Source organism: Arvicola amphibius, chromosome 6 (assembly GCF_903992535.2).
Source record: "Arvicola amphibius chromosome 6, mArvAmp1.2, whole genome shotgun sequence".
In the NCBI taxonomy this organism is placed as follows: domain Eukaryota; kingdom Metazoa; phylum Chordata; class Mammalia; order Rodentia; family Cricetidae; genus Arvicola; species Arvicola amphibius.
This window is the reverse complement of record NC_052052.2, coordinates 31,677,030-31,697,717: the sequence shown is the minus strand read 5'-3', so window position 1 is coordinate 31,697,717 and position 20,688 is coordinate 31,677,030. Positions and strand designations below refer to the sequence as shown.

Sequence of the window (20,688 nt, the reverse complement as noted above, 5' to 3'; positions counted from 1 at the left end):
TGAACCACAGCTGGGTCAAGGAAGAAATAAAGAAAGAAATTAAAGTCTTTCTTGAATTTAATGAAAATAAAGGCACAACATACTCAAACTTATGGGACACTATGAAAGCAGTGCTAAGAGGAAAATTCATAGCACTAAGTGCCCGCTTAAAGAAAACGGAGAAAGCACACATTGGAGACTTAACAGCATACCTGAAAACTTTAGAAAAGAAAGAAGCAGACTCACCTAGGAGGAGTAGAAGACTGGAAATTATCAAACTGAGGGCAGAAATCAACAAAATAGAAACACAGAAAACAATCCAAAGAATCAATGAAACAAAAAGCTGGTTCTTGGAGAAAATCAACAAGATTGACAAACCCCTAGCCAAACTAATCAAACGGCAGAGAGAGAACACACAAATTAATAAGATCAGAAATGAAAAAGGGGACATAACCACAGACACAGAGGAAATCCAAAGAATCATTAGATCTTACTACAAAAGCCTGTATGCCACAAAATTGGAAAATGTAAAAGAAATGGACACTTTTTTAGATAAGTACCATGTACCAAAGTTAAACCAGGACCAGGTAAATGCTCTAAATAGTCCTGTTAGTCGCGAAGAATTGGAAACTGTTATCAGAAACCTCCCTACCAAAAAGAGCCCAGGACCTGATGGGTTCAATGCAGAATTCTACCAGAACTTCCAAGAAGACCTAATACCTATACTCCTTAAGGTATTTCATAATATAGAAACAGAACAGTCATTGCCAAATTCCTTTTATGAAGCTACAATTACCCTGATACCTAAACCACACAAAGACTTAACCAAGAAAGAGAATTACAGGCCAATCTCACTCATGAACATCGATGCAAAAATTCTCAATAAAATACTGGCAAACAGAATCCAAGAACACATTAGAAAAATTATCCACTATGATCAAGTAGGCTTCATCCCAGAGATGCAGGGCTGGTTCAACATACGAAAATCTATCAACGTAATCCATCATATAAATAAACTGAAGGATTAAAACCATATGATCATCTCATTAGATGCAGAAAAAGCATTTGACAAAATTCCGCACCCCTTTATGATAAAGGTCTTGGAGAGATTAGGGATACAGGGGGCATTCCTAAATATAATAAAGGCTATTTACAGCAAGCCGACAGCTAACATCAAATTAAATGGAGAGAAACTCAAGGCCATCCCACTAAATTCAGGAATGCGACAAGGCTGTCCACTCTCTCCTTATCTCTTCAATATAGTACTTGAAGTTCTAGCAATAGCAATAAGACAAAACAAGGGGATCAAGGGGATTTGAATTGGAAAGGAAGAAGTTAAACTTTCATTATTTGCTGATGATATGATAGTGTACATAAGCGACCCGAAAAACTCCACCAAAGAACTCTTACAGCTGATAAACTCCTTTAGTATCGTGGCAGGTTACAAGATCAACTCCAAAAAATCAGTCGCCCTCCTATATACAAAGGATAAGGAAGCAGAGAAAGAAATTAGAGAAGCTTCACCTTTCACGATAGCCACAAATAGCATAAAATATCTTGGGGTAACTCTAACCAAGGAAGTGAAAGACCTATTTGACAAGAACTTTAAGTCTTTGAAGAAAGAAATTGAAGAGGATACCAGAAAATGGAAGGATCTCCCTTGCTCTTGGATTGGGAGGATCAACATAGTAAAAATGGCAATACTACCAAAGGCAATCTATAGATTTAATGCAATCCCCTTAAAGATCCCATCAAAATTCTTCACAGATCTTGAGAGGACAATAATCAACTTTATATGGAAGAACAAGAAACCCAGGATAGCCAAAACAATCTTATACAATAAAGGAACTTCTGGAGGCATTACCATCCCTGACTTCAAACTTTATTACAGAGCTACAGTACTGAAAACAGCTTGGTATTGGCATAAAAATAGAGAAGTCGACCAATGGAATCGAATAGAAGACCCGGATCTTAACCCACAAACCTATGAACACCTGATTTTTGATAAAGGAGCTAAAAGCACACAATGGAAGAAAGAAAGCATCTTCAACAAATGGTGCTGGCATAACTGGATGTCAACCTGTAGAAGAATGAAAGTAGATCCGTGTCTATCACCATGCACAAAACTCAAGTCCAAATGGATTAAAGACCTCAATATCAATCTGAACACACTGAACCTGTTAGAGGAGAAAGTGGGAAGTACTCTACAACATTTGGGCACAGGAGACTGCTTCCTACGTATAGCCCCAGCAGCACAGACATTAAGGGCAACATTGAATAAATGGGACCTCCTGAAGCTGAGCAGCTTCTGTAAAGCAAAGGACACTGTCACTAAGACAAAAAGGCAGCCTACTGACTGGGAAAAGATCTTCACCAACCCCACAACAGACAAAGGTCTGATCTCCAAAATATATAAGGAACTCAAGAGACTAGACTTTAAAATGCTAATGAACCCAATTAAAAAATGGGGCACTGAACTGAACAGAGAATTCTCAACAGAAGAAGTTCGAATGGCCAAAAGACACTTAAGGGCATGCTCAACCTCCTTAGCAATCAGGGAAATGCAAATCAAAATAACGTTAAGATACCATCTTACACCTGTCAGAATGGCTAAAATCAAAAACACCAATGATAGCCTTTGCTGGAGAGGATGTGGAGTAAGGGGTACACTTATCCATTGCTGGTGGGAATGCAAACTTGTGCAACCGCTTTGGAAAGCATTGTGGAGGTTTCTCAGGAAATTTGGGATCCACCTACCCCAGGACCCAGCAATCCCACTTGGAATTTACCCAAGAGATGCCCAATCATATTACAAAAGCATCTGTTCAACTATGTTTATAGCAGCGTTATTTGTAATAGCCAGAACCTGGAAACAACCTAGATGCCCTTCAGTGGAAGAATGGTTGAAGAAAGTGTGGAATATATACATATTAGAGTACTACTCGGCAGTAAAAAACAATGACATCTTGAATTTTGCATGCAAATAGAGGGAAATAGAAAACACCATCCTGAGTGAGGTAAACCAGGCCCAAAAAGATGAACATGGGATGTACTCACTCATAATTGGGTTCTAGCCATAAATAAAGAACATCGAGCCTATAATTCGTAAAAATCCTAGAGAAGCTATATAAGAAGGTGAACCCAAAGAAAAACATATAGTTATCCTCCTGGATACTGGAAGTAGACAAGATTGCCGGACAAAAAATGGGAACATAGGGGTGGGGTGGGATGGGGGGAGGGGGGATGGGGCGAGAAAAGTGTGAAGTGGAGGATGGGAAGAACTTGGGGGAATAGGATGGTTGGGATATAGGAAGGGTGGATATGGGAACAAGGAATTATATATCTTACTTAAGGGAGCCATTCTAGGGTTGGCAGAGACTTGACTCTAGAGGGGTTCCCAGGTGTCCAGGAAGACGCCCCCAGCTAGGTCCTTGGGCAGCTGAGGAGAGGGTGCCAGAAATGTCCAGATCCTATTGCCATACTCATGAATATCTTGCATATCACCATAGAACCTTCACCTGGCATTGGATGGAGAAAATGACAGAGCCCCACATAGGAGCACCGGACTGAGCTCCCAAGGTCCTGATGAGGAGCAAAAGGAGGGAGATCATGAGCAAGGAAGTCAGGACCATGAGGAGTGTGTTTACCCATTGAGACGGTGGGACAGATCTAACGGGAGACCACCAAGTCCAGTTGGAATGGAACTGATGGAACAGGGGACCAAACCGGGCTCTCTGAATGTGGCTGACGGTGGAGGAGGACTGAGAAACCAAGGACAACGGCAATGAATGTGAACTCTACAGCATGGATGGGCTCACTGTGAGCCTTAACCTTCACCTGGCGATGGATGGAGATAGAGACAGAGCCCCACATTGGAGCACCGGACTGAGCTCCCAAAGTTCTGATGAGGAGCAGAAGGAGAGAGATCATGAGAAAGAAAGTCAGAACCATGAGGGGTGCGTTCACCCACTGAGACGGCAGGACAGAACTAATGGGAGACCACCAAGTCCACTTGGAATGGGACTGATGGAACATGCGACCAAATCAGACTCTCTGAAAGTGGCTGATGGTGGAGGCTGACCGAGAAGCCAAGGACAATGGCGATGGGCTTGGTCTCTACGACATGGACGGGCTCTGTGTGAGCCTTGTCAGTTTGGTTGCTCACCTTCCTGGACCTGGAGGGAGTTGGGAGGACCTTGGACTCAACATAGTGTAGAGAACCCTGATGGCTCTTTGGCCTGGAGAGGGAGGGAGCTGGGGTATGGGTGGAGGGAAGGGGAGGGAAGGGGGAGGAGGAGGGGAGGAGATGGCAATTTTTAATAAAAAATAAATAAACTGGAAAAAAATAATAATAAAAATGGGCTGGTGTGATGATCCAGCAGGCAAGAGCACTTACCATGTAATACTGATCTCTGAATTCAATCTCCAGAACTCACATAAATGAGGAAGGAGAAATCTGTCTCCACGGAAGTTGTCCTCTGACCTTCCCACTTGCACAGCAGCACCTTCTCTCTCTCTCTCTCTCTCTCTCTCTCTCTCTCTCTCTCTCTCTCTCTCTCTCTTTCTCTCTCTCTCTCTTTCTCTCTCTCTCTCTCTGTGTGTGTCTCTGTCTCTCTCTGTCTCTCTCTCACACACACAGCAATAACAAATTAAATAAATTAATTAAATATATAGAAATAAAGCCAATAAAAGACTTGTTGAGAAAAAAAGTTTAGATAAGTTATTGAAGACCTCTACAAATGATGGGACGTGTTATAAACAAGATAATGATGAAAAAGTGATTGATAACTTTGGTATACCTCCAATCAAATACAAAAGCTTCTATTTGGGGAGTTTGTTTGTTTTGGCAAAAATCAACACCCTGATTTAAAAACCTACATGGAAATCTGGAGAATTTTTGTTGTTGTTGTTGTTTTTGTTTTTGTTTTTCGAGACAGGGTTTCTCTGTAGCTTTGGAGCCTATCCTGGAACTAGCTCTTGTAGACCAGGCTGGTCTCGAACTCATAGAGATCCGCCTGCCTTTGCCTCCCGAGTGCTGGGATTAAAGGCGTGCGCCACCACCGCCCGGCTGGAAGTCTGGAGAATTTTAAAGGGAAGAAAAGTTCTGGAGGCCTATGGCACATCAAGTCTGGAGCTGGGGAGGCTACGTAACAAGGAGAGCTCAAGAGAGGATGCATGGATCTCCCTGGGAAGGGAAAATAGAATAAATTTTGTGGACTGGACACAGGTGGGGATGGGAAGAGGAGCAATCAAGTGTAGGACAGATGAGGGGAATGGAGAAAAAAAAGTATTGGGAGAGACATCTGGAATTGGAGGACTCTGGGGAGGGGCGATGTGGAAACCCCAGCACCGTGGAAGCTTCCTGGAATCAATGAGAATGATCCTAGGGAAGATCCCTAGGGCTTCATATCCAATAGAGGATATGTGACCAGGCAAGTCTTCCAGTGGAGGGACTGGGACACCAACCCAGCCACAAAACATTCGACCTACAGTGTGTCCTGTTTGCAAGATGCAAGAACTTGTAGGAGTGGCTGACTAATGACTGGTCCAACTTGAGGCCCCTGCCATGAAAGTAAGTCCCTGCCTAACACTGCCTGGATGGGCAGGAACCAGAGGCTAGGTAGCCCAGAGACCTAGGATAGAGCCAAACATACTGTCCCCCAAAAAGTCAATGAAATGATTCCTAATGATACTCTGCTATACTCATAGACCAGAAACTAGACCAATAGTCATCAAAAGAACTTCATCTAGAAACTAATGGGAGCAGATGCAGAGACACACAGTCAAACATTAACTTGGGGAATCCTGGTGGAAGAAGGGGAGGGAAGATTGTAAGAGACAGAGGGGTCAAGGATGTCACAAAAACACAGCCCACAGGATCATCTAAGCAGGGCTCACAGGGGCTCACAGAGATAGAAGCAACCACATGAAACCTGGGTCTACACTGGGTGCTCTGCATATAAGTTATGATTGTGCAGCTTGGTGTTCTTGTGTGACTCCTAACAGTGGGAATGAGGAATTAGGAGATGAGTTGCCACAGCCTGACACCCAAGCCTGACTCTCAGTCACCTTCTCTGCCCTGGCGCACAGGCTCTGAAGTGGAAGAGGTGAAGAAGACAAAGGCTTTACACCACACGTCGAGTTGAGCTCATTGAGATCTCTGAGGTCACATGGAACACTATGGAATCACAGCCTACATAGAATTGGAAGCAGAACCACACAAAACTGGACCAAAACCTTCCTAGGTGAGAGGCGTGGGATGAGAGGCCCAAAGTACATCTCATGGTAAGACGACCTCCATCTGCTCTCGTGCTTGGATGTGCCAGCCCATGCAGCTGGGTTGGAAAGGCAGACAAAATCAGTGGAAATTGAGTCGGGGAACTATGACCAATCTGGCAACACACTGGAATTCTCAGTAAATAATTACTGGAGGAAGGAAGGAGGAAGCAATGGGAGCGGGCTGCCATGGTGGCCAGCTGGGAAGGAGCAGGAAATGAGCAAGGGACTGTGGGCAGTGGTTATTGTGTATACACAAAAAAACCTGGGTGTACTGTCCTAGGTACTGCTGACCACCAGTCTCACAGACACCTGGATCTTGCCAACAGCCTAAAGATGAGAAGTCACCTCATACCTAGTGGGGCCACAGCACTGTTACCTGGTGGCTCTTAACCAGAAAGGATCAAATCAGGAAGCCCCATGGGCAATCAAGGATCTGATCAGGAAGCCTCTTGGGCAGCCAAATCCAGAGAGTCAGGATTCCAGGCAGCTTTTTCTACAGAACAGCCACAAGGTTTGTGAGAATTCAGGGCCTGAGGCCTCTAACTTCTTCCAGAGAGTAAGCCAGCGCTGCCCCTGAAGGCCTTACCCAAAAGATCCTGGAATGTGACAAAGTAGACAGCCTTCTCAGCCTCCTCCGGTGGAACAGGCGACTGGGGACAGGCGACTGGGGTTCTACAAGCCCCGCCTCCACCCACCCATCCCGCCCCTGTGCCAAGATGGAGTTCCACAAATATTATCAACAAGAACACTAAAAAAAGAGGCCTCTGGGGACAGAGACAAAACCAAGCCACAGAGGGAGGGTTGGTGACGTATTTCCTTTTCCAGCCTGCTTGAGGGATATGAGCCGCTCAGAGCAAAGGAGAGGGAAGCTGAACACTGGTGGACACACTGATGACTTAAATCTTTGTTCTGATTTCTCCTTTCATACCTAAACGCTATGGTGCCCGTTAGATCATGTTTGACTCACACTTCCATTCCTTCCTGAACTGCCGTAAGCAAATCAGAGACCTTCATTCTCCATCTATAAAATACCTACTTACACAGTCTCTCTTGTGATAATTAAGAGTCTGCCAACCTTATGCCAGGCCCTGAATCAGGTTCTGGCAAGAAATGTCTAGAGGTTATTGGTATCACCCCATAATGTGATTCCCCCAGAGACTCACATCTCACAGATGCAAAGGCAGAATTTGGATCTAGAAAGTTCTGTTGCATGTTTTCTTCAACCCCCTGTTATTCTGACTCAGTTGTTTCGTCTTTGAAGTGTTGATAGCAACCTCTACCCTCGGTGGTTGCTGGGAGAGTTAAATGTGACAACTGAGCACCCTGGCACACATGCTGGCCAACATGCCAGTCAACGTGCCAGCCAACATTCTACGACTATGAATGGCCAGCCCAGATCTGCCTGTGCTCTATTTTCCAACTATTTTGAAAGAGGTTGACCCATAAGGCCCTTCCAAGTCAGACCACCAGAACAACTGATAACAATTTAGAAATTATAAAACAATATTTCAATAAACTACAATAAAAACAAAGGTCGTGGGCCCGGAAATGTGACTCAGAGACAAAGCACTCAACTAAAATGCTTGAGCCCTAGCTTTGATCCCTAGAACTAACAACCAACTAACAAAAAATAAACAATGCAAAAAATGCATCATGAAACTCCCAGGACTCAGGAGGCCGAGAGGCAGAAGGATCTCTATGAGTTCAAGGTCAGCCTGGTCTACAAAGGGAGTTCCAGGCCAGCCGGGGCTGTCCCTTCCCCCAGAAAGGAAATTAATTGATTAATTAAAAACTCAGTGACACTAAATGCTCAAAACTCTTTCTATGCCAGTTATTTGAATACATTTTATTTACTTGTGTGTGTGTGTGTGTGTGTGTGTGTGTGTGTGTGTGTGTGTGTGCTGACAGATGTTTGGTCTACTGGGTTTGTTTGGTAATGAGTCCAAGTGCAAATACATTCAAAAATAGAATGCTAAGGCCTTGACTATGACCACTATAGGTGTATTTATACTACAGAATTTGGTAACAATTCAAATTCAAAGAAAGAAAAGAATGGAGGGAGAGAGAAGAAGGGAAGGAGGGAAGAAAAAAAGGGAAAAGGGAGGGAGGAAAGAAACCAGGCCAAATCCTTTCCAGCACTAACCTAACTCTTCCTACACATCACTAACCCTCACTCCGGCACTTTTCTTTTGAGACAGTCTCACTATGTAGCATGCAACTCATTAGATAGACCAGGCTGGCCTCAAACTCATAAGTTCAGGCTGCCTCTGCCTCCCTCCATTTCTTACAGGGCAGTCCAACCCAGAAGATGATTCATCTCACCTTAGACAAATGAGGAAACTGAGGCTCGGAGAGTTGCAGTCCCTTGACTCAGGAAAGAAACTATCTAGGGCTGTAGACAGGATGAAATGTGAACCACACTGATTTTTTTAATTTTTTTAATTTTTTTATTTATTATGCATACAATGTTCTGTCTGTGTGTATGCCTGCAGGCCAGAAGAGGGCACCAGACCTCATTACAGATGGTTGTGAGCCACCATGTGGTTGCCGGGAATTGAACTCAGGACCTTTGGAAGAGCAGGCCATGCTCTTAACCACTGAGCCATCTTCTCCAGCCCAAAATTAAGATGCATATCTTTTTTTTAGATTTATTTATTTATTATGTATACAGTATTCTCAGTACTCTGTTTGCATGTATGCCTGCAGGCCAGAAGAGGGCACCAGACCTCATTACAGATGGTTGTGAGCTACCATGTGGTTGCCGGGAATTGAACTCAGGACCTTTGGAAGATCAGGCAGTGAGTGCTCTTAACCTCTGAGCCATCTCTCCAGCCCCTCCACCTTGATTTTTAAATATCAGAAATACTTCAGAATAGTCCAGAGTGGTTCCACCTGCCTGTTTTTCAGACAAATGAATCCAGAAGAGAGGAGCAATTTGGCAAAGATCATGCAACTAGACGATGGGAACATCAACAAAACCTGGCTACTTGCCTCCTGAGTCAAGGGTGAATCTACAAAGTACATATTAAGCTTAATTACCTAAGTTTATGATAATGGCTGTACAGGAACTCAGACCAAAATGTCTCCTGCTGCTAAGGGCCATTCCCACTCCACCTTGGACATGGGGTTGCCAGCCCAGAGGTCAGCCTGAGGATAAGGGAGACTCTAGTGCTTTCTTTGTCAATAAGACAAACCCACAGACTCCGGAGAGGTGACAAGCCTTGAGACAGCAAAGCTAAAGGCTCACTACAATTCTAACAACCAGGGATCCTCTACTGGACCCAAGCTGACAAGGCCTCATTGAGAGTCAGCTAACTTTGGTAAGATGAATACTTCAGAAGGCTTTTCTGGGTTAGTGTCTAGAGAAAAACAAAGGGAATAGCAGGAAACTATGAGGATCCTAGAGTTGTGAACACTCATATGAGACACATTTTTTTTTAATTTTCTTCAGTTCAAGGATGGTTATCCAAAGATCTCTCCCCATACTCATGCTCACAAATTATCTAATCGAGTTCTATCCGAGTCACTGACTATCTGGCCACACATCCAGCCAACTCATGGCCAGTGGGCATTAGTCAATATAGACTTTTCCCTGTACACTGCTTATTCTTCTAAGTCAAAGGAACAAGCAAATACCCTGCTCAGTGACCTGTTCCCCAGAGGGTTTCTCTTCACCATTGTCCTCGGGCATGTTCCAGAAAGACACACGGTGTTCTAGCTATCAACTTGCAAGTAGGGTAGGCACATCACATAGACCCATCTGTCGCCATGCATGTGTTCCTACTCAGCCAATCACAGAGAACTCACCAGGGAGACTACAAGTTCAGACTGTGGAGGAGAAAGTAGCACTTGGGCCACTTCCTCACGAAACCTGCTCTGGCTTTCAGGAACTGCTTGTCGTCGTCTAGAACGCACATTGACATCTGATGGTGTGTACTTGCTGCGCATGCCAGCTCTGTGACCTAAAAAGTCAGATACCACTGAGTTTACGATGTGGATGGAGTCACTTTAGGAATTTTAAAGTTCATGTGTCAGACTTTAAGTTGTTTTTCTAAAGGTTTGTTTTATTTTTAATTATGTGTATATATATATGAGAGATAGCATGTGTGCTTGTGGTTGCTGGTGCTCATAGAGTGCAGAAGAGGGCTTCAGGTCTCCCAGAGCTGGAGTTACAACAGTGGTAAGCCACCAACATGGGTACTTCAAACTGAACTTGGCAAGAGCAGTACATACTATTGTTTGTTTGTTTGTTTGTTTGTTTGTTTGTTTGTTTTCCAAGACAGGGTTTCCCTGTATAGCCTTGACTGTCCCCATACTAACTCTGTAGATCAGACTGGCCTCAAACTCACAGAGGTCCGCCTGCCTGTGCCTCCCAAGTGCTGAGATTAAAGGTGTGCGCCATCACCTCTCGGTCAGTACATACTCTGAATGGCTAACCATCTCTCCAGCCCTGGCTTCACATTATTAAGATGTCAATACGTCTTAAACTGATTAATCAGCAGACTCAGTCAATGCACTTCCATCATAATCCTAGCTGCTAGTTTTCTTTAGAATAGTCAAGGAACTCAGAATGAGCCAAACAACCTTGAGAGGTAAGAATATAGCTGGAGACCTCTTGTTTCCCAATTTTAAAACCTACCACTAATGTAATGTGACAGATTAGAATTGACAGTGCAGACATAGCCTTAAAATTTACTGTCAATTAGTTTTCAGCAGGAACACAGAGATTGTTCAATGAAGAAAGAATAGTGTTTTCAAAAATTAGCGCTGAGACAAATGGATACCCGTGTGCTAGAAGAAATTTGGGCCCTGACATATATAATACAGAAAATTACTTCAAAATGAATCGAAGACCTAAATGACACTTTTAGGACAAAACATAGGATTAAATTTTCATGTTCTTGGGTCAGGCAATCATTTCTTAGATCTACTCCAACAGTAACAAGAGAAAAAAATTAATTGAACTTTATCAAAGTAGAAACCTTTATAAGACAAAGAATACCATCAAGAAAATTCAACCAGGTGTGGCATCACAAGCCTGTAATTCCAGCCCCTGGGAAATAGAGACAGGAAAATCAGGAGTTCGGTTTCAATCACATCTACAAAGCAGCTTGATCGTGCTTCAGGGGATGGTCTGTTACCTACAAGTATAATAACAGCTTGCTATGGAGTCAATAGGTATTAAATAAAGTGTTTTAAGGGAGGACACAAAGTTGGGGAGTTAGAAAGGTGGGGATGGATCTGGGAAAAGCTCAAAGGAGGAGGTGAGGGCAAATATGATCAAAATGCATTGTATGAAATTTTCAAAGAATTAGTAAAAAAAATAAAATAAAATATCAGAAGAGAAAAAAAGAAAGTGATAGTACAAATGCACAGAAAAAAAAACATTTTCACATAAAATATCTGACTAAGGTTGTATCTACAATATAGCTTTCAAAGCCTTAAAGCCCAGGGTTGAGGATTAAGTGATTTAAGAGCACTTGCTGCTCTCCCAGGGACCCAGGTTCAGTTTCCGGCATCTATGTGGGCACTCATAAACATCTGCAGCTGCAATCCCAAGGGATCAGACCCTCTTCTGGCCTCCACACTGCGCACATGTGGTGCACAGACATAGCTACAGGCAAAATAGGTATGCACATAATATGAAACAAATATTCAAAAACAAAACTTTAAAGCTCAAGAATTTAGAGAGAGAGAACTCATTGACAAAATGGATAAATGACCTGAATAAACATTTCTCTGAAGAACATATATGACTGATAAGCATATATAATAAGCATAATAAGCATGTAAAAGAAAGGTGGCTTGAAAGAAAACAGCCCATGGACTTCCCACAGGGCAGGGCACTCTGCCTTCTCTTAAGACTAAAGAGGGAGGGCGAGGGAGAGGGAGAAGAGGGAGGGAAATGGGAGGAGGGGAGGAGATGGAAATTTTTAATAAAAAAAATTAATTAATTAAAAAACGAAAAGAAAAAAGAAAAGAAAAAAAAGAAAGAAAACGGCCCCCGTGGGGAGTGTCACTATTAGGAGCTATGACTTCGTTGGAGCTGGTGTGGCCTTGTGTCACTTTGAAGGTGGGCTCTGAGGTCTCCTTTGCTCAAGCTCTCTATGTCTAGTGTGAAACGCAGCTGCTCGTGCTGCCTGCAGAACAGGATGGAGAACTCTCAACTCCCTCTCCAGCACCATGTCTGCCCGCACGCGGCCACGTCTGCCTACAATCAACGCGGTGGACTAAACCTCTGAAATTGTAAGCCACCCCCAATTAAATATTTTCCTTTGTAAGAGCTGCCATGATCCAGCCAACATCGGGTCAAGTCCTGCTGAAGAGAGGGGGGAGGGATTGTAGGAGTCATAGGGGTCAGGGACTTCAGAGGAAAACCCACAGAAATGGCTAGCCCAATACAGAGGAGGAGTGGATGGGGAGTACGAGGAGGGGATGGAGGAGGGGAGGCTGTGGTTGGGATGTAGAAAATTATTAACTAATCTTTCAAAGAATAAAAATAAAAAAATAATAATAGTGAATTTTTTTAAAAAAGTGAAAAAAATAATCTTTCAAAGAATAAAAATAAGAAATAATAATAGTGAATTTTTAAAAAAGTGTTGCTGTGGTCATGGTGTTTCTTTATAGCAATAGAAACCCTAAGACAATACTCCTCATCAATAGCCACTGGGAAAATGGAAATCAAAGGCACAGAAAGATACCATTTCACACTCCCAAGGTGCTTTGCTAGATTCTTCATACACTGCTGAAATAATGATTTCCTTCCAGGAACATGGGTGACTCATGGGTTGCTCTACCACGAAAGTCCCGCCCCAACTCAACCTTCTGCCTCTTATAAACCCTACCATCCCCCAGAGCCTTTGCAGCTGAGTCAGGAGGGAATGGTGACCAGAATCTCAGATAAAGAACTGGAGAACCCACACACACACAACTTCTGCAGAAAGTGTTAGCAGCCTCATTATCCTGGACTTAGCTACTAACTACATAATAGTTACAACAGGATAATAACAGGATAATGCAGTTATAATAGGGTAATTAGGTTATCCTAGACATAGCACTGTCTGATTATTCTATTGACTTGCCTGTGGGCAAGGTCTTCCCAAATCACCATACCTGCTCTGCTTCAAGATGGTAATGCTCATGACAAACCTAAAGAAAACAGTTACACTCCACACACCCTCTCAGGTCAGCTTAGAAATGGTATGAGGCGTATGGTGACATAATCCAAGCAATCAGGAAGCTGAGGCAGAAGGATTTGAAGTTCAAAATCATCCTAATCTATACAATAAAACACTTATTAAAAAATGCTGGGTGGTAGTGATACACACCTTTAATCCCAACACTCGTGGGAGAGAGGCAGATCTCTGAGTTCAAGGCTAGCCTGGTCTATAGAGTGAATTCCCAAACAGTCAAGACTATACAAAGAAACTCTGTCTTGAAAAACAAGGCAAAAATAATAATAATAAACTTCAAATCAAATTCTTAGGAAGAAAGTATTGTTGGCCTGTGTCTCAAATAAGAAAACTCAAGCTCAGAAAGGTATCAGTTCTGTATCCCAAGCCACATAAACTCTGCCAGGACAAATCAGGACTCAAACCCAGTTCTGTCAATTCCCTTGCTACTGCCCTTCCCCCATACTACTCCTGGTGCCAGGATCCCAGTCTTGGGCCTTGGATACTGTGTGCCCTATCTACCCCCACTCCTGCCTTCTCCCAAACCCCATGCTGCTGGTTGGGTTCAGACTTTCTGTTCATTTCCCTTGCCAGCCAGTCTGTGAACAAAAGCCAATCTTGGCAGAACAGCTACCTGGCTCCATTCCTTATGGGAAGGAAGTCCATTGCCAGAGAAGTACACTGTGTCTGAGGAAGCCCTGGAGGTCCTAGGGGAAGAGACAGAAAATGTTCTCCTCTGCAAATGGGTCAGGCCAGAGACTCCTGCCTACCTGTCTACCTACCAGGGACCCTTAGAGGGAGGGGGGACAAGAAAAGCATGATCCTTGTACAGGAGCTCATGGCCAGATCCCCATTTCAAACAAACATCAGAACGAAGGGTTATAGTGGACCAGCAGTGGGAAAGCAGGCACTCTGTAGTGGGAGTAGTCAGAGCTCTGGTTTGTGCCGTAAGTTCATAGACCAATGTCTAACCCAGTCCTCACCCCTTCCCAGGGTAATACAGCAAGTTTAGAATGGTCTACCTACTCCCATTCCCCCTCTGATCCTTAGCAACAGGAGGGCTGGGCTGGGAGACAGGGCTTTTCCTAGGAGAGAAGATTGTGGAAGGTGGGATGAAGAAGATGAGGGGAGGGTGGTGTCAGTTATCACCACCATCTCTCACCTGACAGGTCAGGCCTTAGTGCAGGGCTGCCTTTCTTGGCTGAGTCAGTCAGGCCAGAGGCGGGCTGGCGGGATACGGGCCAAATATTGCCAGAGTGGTGCTGTTCCTTCATAAAGAGAGGATGAGCTGCTCAGAGCTCAGCAAGAGTTTCAGGACCATGGTCAAGATGAGCAGTAAGTGGAGACCTCCTCCAGGTCTGGGAAAGACGGAGCAAAGAAGTGTAAGACACGGAGATAGGCATAGGTGCTGGAGGGGAGAGGGACGTGGGTCAACGGGTGGGACGTAGGTCTCAGCTGAGGATCATATAAGAATAAAGAGAGTAAGAACTGAGACAGGGATTCAGCTTCACCAGGACCTGAGGATGGATCAGGGGCTTGAAAATTAGTTTAATGGAGAAGGATGTGGAGGATGGGTCTAAGGGTTGGATCCGTTCAAATGAAAGGACGGATAAACAGGTCCTGGCACCTGGGCTCCAGAAAGGCCACGCTCTTGTTTTCTCTGCCCCCAGGAATCTTTATTTTGGAGATCCTGCTATCCATCTCCAACTGCCTTGCCTTCTATGAGGACCTTTTCAGGTGCTTCCAGGACCCTGATTATGAGACCTTCCTCCTCATAGCCCAGAATGGGCTCCATGCCTCCCCACTGCCCAAGAGTGTGGTGGTAATAGGAGCTGGCTTAGCAGGCCTAGCAGCAGCAAAAACCCTCCAAGATGCTGGTCACAAGGTAAGAAGACCTTGAAAGGTCTTGGTCATAAGCCTCCAATTCGCCTCCTTGGGGAGAAAAGGAGTGAGTGGCCTGACAGGGAATGAGGCACAACTGCAGGTGCCTACCAGTCTCTGAACGCCGCCGCCCCCCACCCCCGTGCCAGCCCTTAATCATTGTCAACTGCCATTCATGTCCTTATGGAGCAAAGAATGAAGATTATGCAAGGAAATCACTCAGGACCCTTGGAGCAAACAGCCCCAGTAAGGTTATCCTGCATGTTCATGGCCTTCAAGTCAGAGCCTACAGCTATTTGGAGGTGATAAGTGGGGTGGGAAGAAAGGAAAGCACTCCCTAAGAATGACAGCAGCTTCTCTCAACTCCAGGTCACCATCTTAGAGGCCAGTAACCACATTGGAGGTCGGGTGGTCACAGTCAGAAACAAGACGGAAGGCTGGTACTTCGAACTAGGACCAATGCGAATCCCAGAAAGCCACAAGTAAGTCCTGTACCAACAAAGGAGCAAAAGGGTATAGTGGGAATGAGGGGGAAGGCAGGAGGGACCCTGCTGCCATCATGTCTAAGATCTTTCAGACTCACTGTGTCATGTGATCCAACCCAATAAGTCAGGGCTGATACTCAACTCCCACGTCAAAGAGAAGAAAGACTGGGGTCACAGAAAGCCGTGGTCACAGGAAGTGGTAGATCCCAAACGGACAATTACAATCATTGCTGCCAACTCATTAAACTATAGCGTGTAAATAGGGGCAGTTTCATATTTGTCAGTTACATCAAAGCAAGCTGAGAAATTATAACACATTACTATTAATAATATCTACCATTTGTTGAGCACTAACTTTGCTCTAGACCCTATCTCCGCAGACATTTCTTTTCTCTTTTTCTTTTCCCGTTTGCCTTTAATATAAATTGAACCCACGCTCATCCTCCAAACCACCAAAAACACAAACAACTGCATCAGCCCAAAGTAGGAGTCATTAGATACGGCCTCAAATTTACCTAGAATTGCATGGTGGGATCTCAAATGCTGTCTGAAACAAAAGACGTCTGTCTATACTTTTGAGTACTATTAGCTGATATTTCCTAAAAGGCCTTAATTCAATGAACTTCTCACCCTCCACAGCCTTGGGAAGTGGGGAGCTAATCCCCCACAACATTAAATGAGATTACAGTTGAACAAGTAGTTAGTTTGAGCTTCCTAGGCACAAGGTTACCCTAATTATACCAGAATAGTTTCTAATAAGGGACCAGAAGGAACAAGGATGTCATTTTGCCTGTCTCTCTTTCAAGGCTAACCCACGCCTATGTCAAGAAGTTTGGCCTGAAGCTGAATAAGTTCATCCAGTATAATAACAACACCTGGTACCTATTCAATGGTCAGCGTTATCGTGCCTGGGAAGTCCAAGCTAACCCGGAGATCTTGGGCTATTCCACGGACCCCACAGAGAAGAACAAAACTGCCCTAAACCTCTTCTACGAAGCAATCCTTAAGGTACTTGCTGCCTTTCCCAGCTGGGATCAAGAAGGAAAGGGGTGGTGCCTAAGGTCACACAGCAAATCAGTCCCTGGATTCAGATCACCTGACCCCACCCAACATTCTTATGATTGGTCCTCCTGCCTTATCACATCTGTTAATGATGTCACCACCCTCAACCCTTCTCTTCTGTCTCTGAGCAATCTGGGAAACAGGACTTGGTCAGCAGCAGTGTAAGAATAGGGCAACTAGATTAGGCAGCCCTCGGTAGTGAATCAGTGAAGGTCTTTACCTTAAAGCGCCTGTGCCTGTGTGCCTGTGTGTCTGTGTCTGTGTGTATGCATGTGCCTGTGCATGCACGTATGCACATGTTTAGGTAAACAGGGGTGCATGTGCATATTCGTGTCGAAGCCAGTGGTCAACATCAGCTGTCTTCAATTGCTTCCCACCTTATTTTATTTGGCAGAGTTTTTCACTGAACCGAGCTTACTAATTCTGCTAGAATGGCTGACCAGCAAGCCCCAGGGATCCTGCTGTTTCTACCTTCACAACACTGGTATTACAGTCATGTGATACCACACCATGACTTTTTAAAATTTGATGGGCATTGGTGTTTGGCCCGGATGTATGTCTGACATACAGTTCAGGTCCCCTGGAACTGGAGTTACAGACAGGTGTGAGCTGCTATGTGTATGCTGGGAATTGAACCCAAGTCCTCTGAAAGAACACCCAGTACTCTTAACCACTGAGCCATCTCCCCAGCTCCAACACAGCCTACTTTTTTTTTAAATATTTATTTATTTATTATGTATACAATATTCTGAATATGTGTGTATGTCTGCAGGCCAGAAGAGGGCACCATACCCCATTACAGATGGTTGTGAGCCACCATGTGGTTGCTGGGAATTGAACTCAGGACCTCCGGAAGAGCAGGCAATGCTCTTAACCTCTGAGCCATCTCTCCAGCCCCACAGCCTACTTTTATATGGATGCTGGGGAATAGGGCTCAAGTCCTCTGCCTTGTACAGCGAGTGTTCTACCAACTGAATATTCACCTTAAATTTTCATCTTGAACAGGGCTTTTGTTTCAAGTCAGGTGTGGTAGTACAAGCTTTTAATCCCAGTACTTGGGACATAGAAGCAGGAGGATCTAGAACTGAAGAGCAGCCTCAGGTATACAGTGAGTTTGAAGCCAGCTTAGGCTGTGTAAGACCCTGTCTCAACAAAAGTACGAGTGTCTTTAAATGAAGGGACGGAGCAGCGTCCAGGAGCTCTCGGAATGGCCCTTTCCTGGCTTTTTCCAGCCTCTCCAAGGGACATCTCAAGAACTGGTCTCTAATCTAAAAGCGTGTGAAGCATCTGTCGCCCTGTGACCTTGCCGACAGCAGCCTAGATGTCCTGGTCACCTGGAAGCCCAGCTTGATGAATATCTCTCCTCCTTTCTGCAGATCAAACAAGATGTGAAGACATTCAACTGCAGCCAACTGATGTCCCTTTACGACTCTTATTCTACCAAGGTAAGTGAAACAGGAGGCTCCAGGAGATGGAGGTGGAGTGATGGACTCCGTGCTCAGCCAAGGCCCTGGGGCAGCGTCCTGTCTACAGAATGCCTTCTTCCTACTGCCAAAACCTTTGTCTCCCTCAAGCCCCCATCTAACCCTGCTAAAGCTTCCCTACATACTAGATCCTCTAACCCATCCTTGCATCTGTGCTGCCCCCTCCGCACAGGCTTATCTGGTGAAGAAAGGAAAGCTGAGCAAAGGAGCAATCAAGATGATCGGGGATTTGTTGAACGAGGACCCTGGATACCACAAGTCCCTCCTGGAGTCCCTAGAAAGTCTTAACACCTTCTCCAGAACTGATGAGTAAGGCCGATTTGGGGCCAGGAAGAACCCAGTCCCTAGCACTGGTTTATTGGGTATTTACCATATAGGGGGCACTCAAGTAACAATGCCTGCATGACACAGGGCTGTATATTCATGAAGGTGATGTGTATAAAGTGTCTCACACAGGAGTGCAGGGAGATAGGTTCTTCCCTTTTCAGACCAGAGGAATGGCCAATACTGGGATACACGACCTGGCAGTGTCTCCCGCCTCATCATCCCTCTCCACCCCTGCAGATTTTCAGAGATCACTGGTGGCTTTGACCAACTCCCCAATGGCTTCAATGCTAGCCTGAGGTCTGGCACCATCCGTCTGAGATCCAGAGTGGAAGCAGTGGCGAGGAACGGGTTGAAGGTTGAAGTTCTGTACCGCACCGATGAGCCCATCTTCCCACTGCGCAAACTCACTGCTGACTATGTCATCAACTCAGCCTCCGCCAAGGCCACACGCCTCATCACCTTCCAGCCACCCCTGTCCCCAGACAAAGCACATGCCCTGCGCTCCGTACATTATACTAGTGCCACCAAGGTGGTTTTCGTGTGCAATGAACGCTTCTGGGAACAGGATGGCATCCGGGGAGGCAACTCCATCACAGACCGGCCCTCGCGCTACATTATCTATCCCAGCCACAGCCTGCCAGGTGGCAAGGGCACGCTGCTGGCCTCTTACACTGTGGCCGATGATTCTTTCTTCTTCGCTGCCATGAAGCCCGACCAGGTGGTGAATATTATCCTGGATGATCTGGCTGCCGTGCACCACATACCCAAGAAGGAGCTAAAGCGCATGTGTCCAAAAGCAACGGTCAAGCACTGGGGGTCTCTAGACCCCCTCACCATTGGCGCCTTTGCTGAGTTCACACCCTACCAATTTGTGCACTATTTGAAGCAGCTCTCCCAGCCAGAGGGTCGCATCCACTTTGCTGGAGAGCATACCGGCCTGCCCCACGGCTGGATAGACACTGCTATCAAGTCTGGCCTCCGGGCTGCCAAGGACATTCAGGCCATGGTGGACGAGGAGGTTACTCAGGGACAGATGCCTCGCTAGAGGCCTTTTACCCACGATCCGGGTGTTTTCCCCCCAAAAACAGTCTGCAGGGGAGTCTGGAAGAGGAGACTGGAAGATGAAAGGAGGCAGAAACCCAGGAGAGAGGTCATCGCTGGTCTCTTGGTGCAAGCAGGAGCGGAGCTGGGAAGCTGGCAAGAGACATTACCCCTTTCCGGTCTCACTCTCTGCCTAGCTCTCTACAGGAAACAACAGAGCTGGGGTGCATGGGGGCACGGGTGGGAGTCAAGGCTGGCGAATCCCAGAATCAGCCTTTAGCTTGAAGGGAATTGTCTCCTTCTGCAAAACAATAACAAGCAAACGAAAAGAAAAGCTTTCCCGCCCGGCTTGTGTCACTTAAAAACTAGACGTTCCTAAACAAGCAGACAAACCCCAAGGTACTGGCACACTGATTGGCAGACTGACACAGGCACTTACCCCCACCACACATACAAACTCCATCACTGTGGGCCTGAGCCAAAGGCCTCTCATCTTGGCCCAGTGTGGGTGGAAAAGGAGGGGGCCTTCTTAACCGCTTCTTTTCTGCTGTGCGTTAGTGGGATCTCAGCTACCCTGAGAGACTCTCTCTCCCTCACCAGCCAGACCCCCTACTGGTAGCAACCACAGTTGGCACACAGTCCTGAGGGGACCCCATGCTCATTACAACTCCCTCTCCACCCATCCCCTCACCAAGACCCACCTGTCTTTACCAAACCAGCCTATGTTATCATCCTTCCTCAAACCTTCCGTCAACCCCTCCTCAACTCCAAGGTCCTCTCTCCTCTGAGCCACAATTCTTCTCTTCTAGAAGCCAAATAAACCGAAGACCTTACTGAGACTGTGTCCCCAGCCAGATCGGAAGACCCCCTAAGGGCTGAGATCACATATTTTATGGTGTGTGTGTGTGTGTGTGTGCCGTGCACACATGCTATTTCCTTTAGCCTGCCAATACTTACTAAATAAGCTGTACACCTGAC

The 20,688-nt window shown here is 45.4% G+C and overlaps 1 protein-coding gene across 1 annotated transcript; it reads left to right on the top strand.

Moving 5' to 3' along the window:
* The first annotated feature begins 6,005 nt into the window (after positions 1-6,005).
* LOC119817212 (L-amino-acid oxidase-like) lies at positions 6,006-19,714 on the top strand. Its single transcript, XM_042055296.1, has 11 exons — positions 6,006-6,086; positions 6,653-6,814; positions 9,324-9,469; positions 10,391-10,438; positions 13,352-13,458; positions 15,101-15,315; positions 15,681-15,793; positions 16,603-16,804; positions 18,235-18,303; positions 18,515-18,651; positions 18,907-19,714. The coding sequence occupies exons 1-11, from the start codon at positions 6,006-6,008 to the stop codon at positions 19,712-19,714; spliced, it is 2,088 nt and encodes a 695-aa protein (XP_041911230.1).
* The last annotated feature ends 974 nt before the right edge of the window (positions 19,715-20,688 follow it).

What these genes read in the sequence shown, in the direction of transcription:
- LOC119817212 (XM_042055296.1), top strand. Translation starts at nt 6,006, where the DNA reads ATGAGTTGCCACAGCCTGACACCCAAGCCTGACTCTCAGTCACCTTCT. An exon ending in CGAATCCCAGAAAGCCACAA is followed by an intron (nt 15,794 to 16,602) that starts GTAAGTCCTGTA and finishes CTCTCTTTCAAG; the next exon opens with GCTAACCCACGCCTATGTCA. An exon ending in ACGACTCTTATTCTACCAAG is followed by an intron (nt 18,304 to 18,514) that starts GTAAGTGAAACA and finishes CCCTCCGCACAG; the next exon opens with GCTTATCTGGTGAAGAAAGG.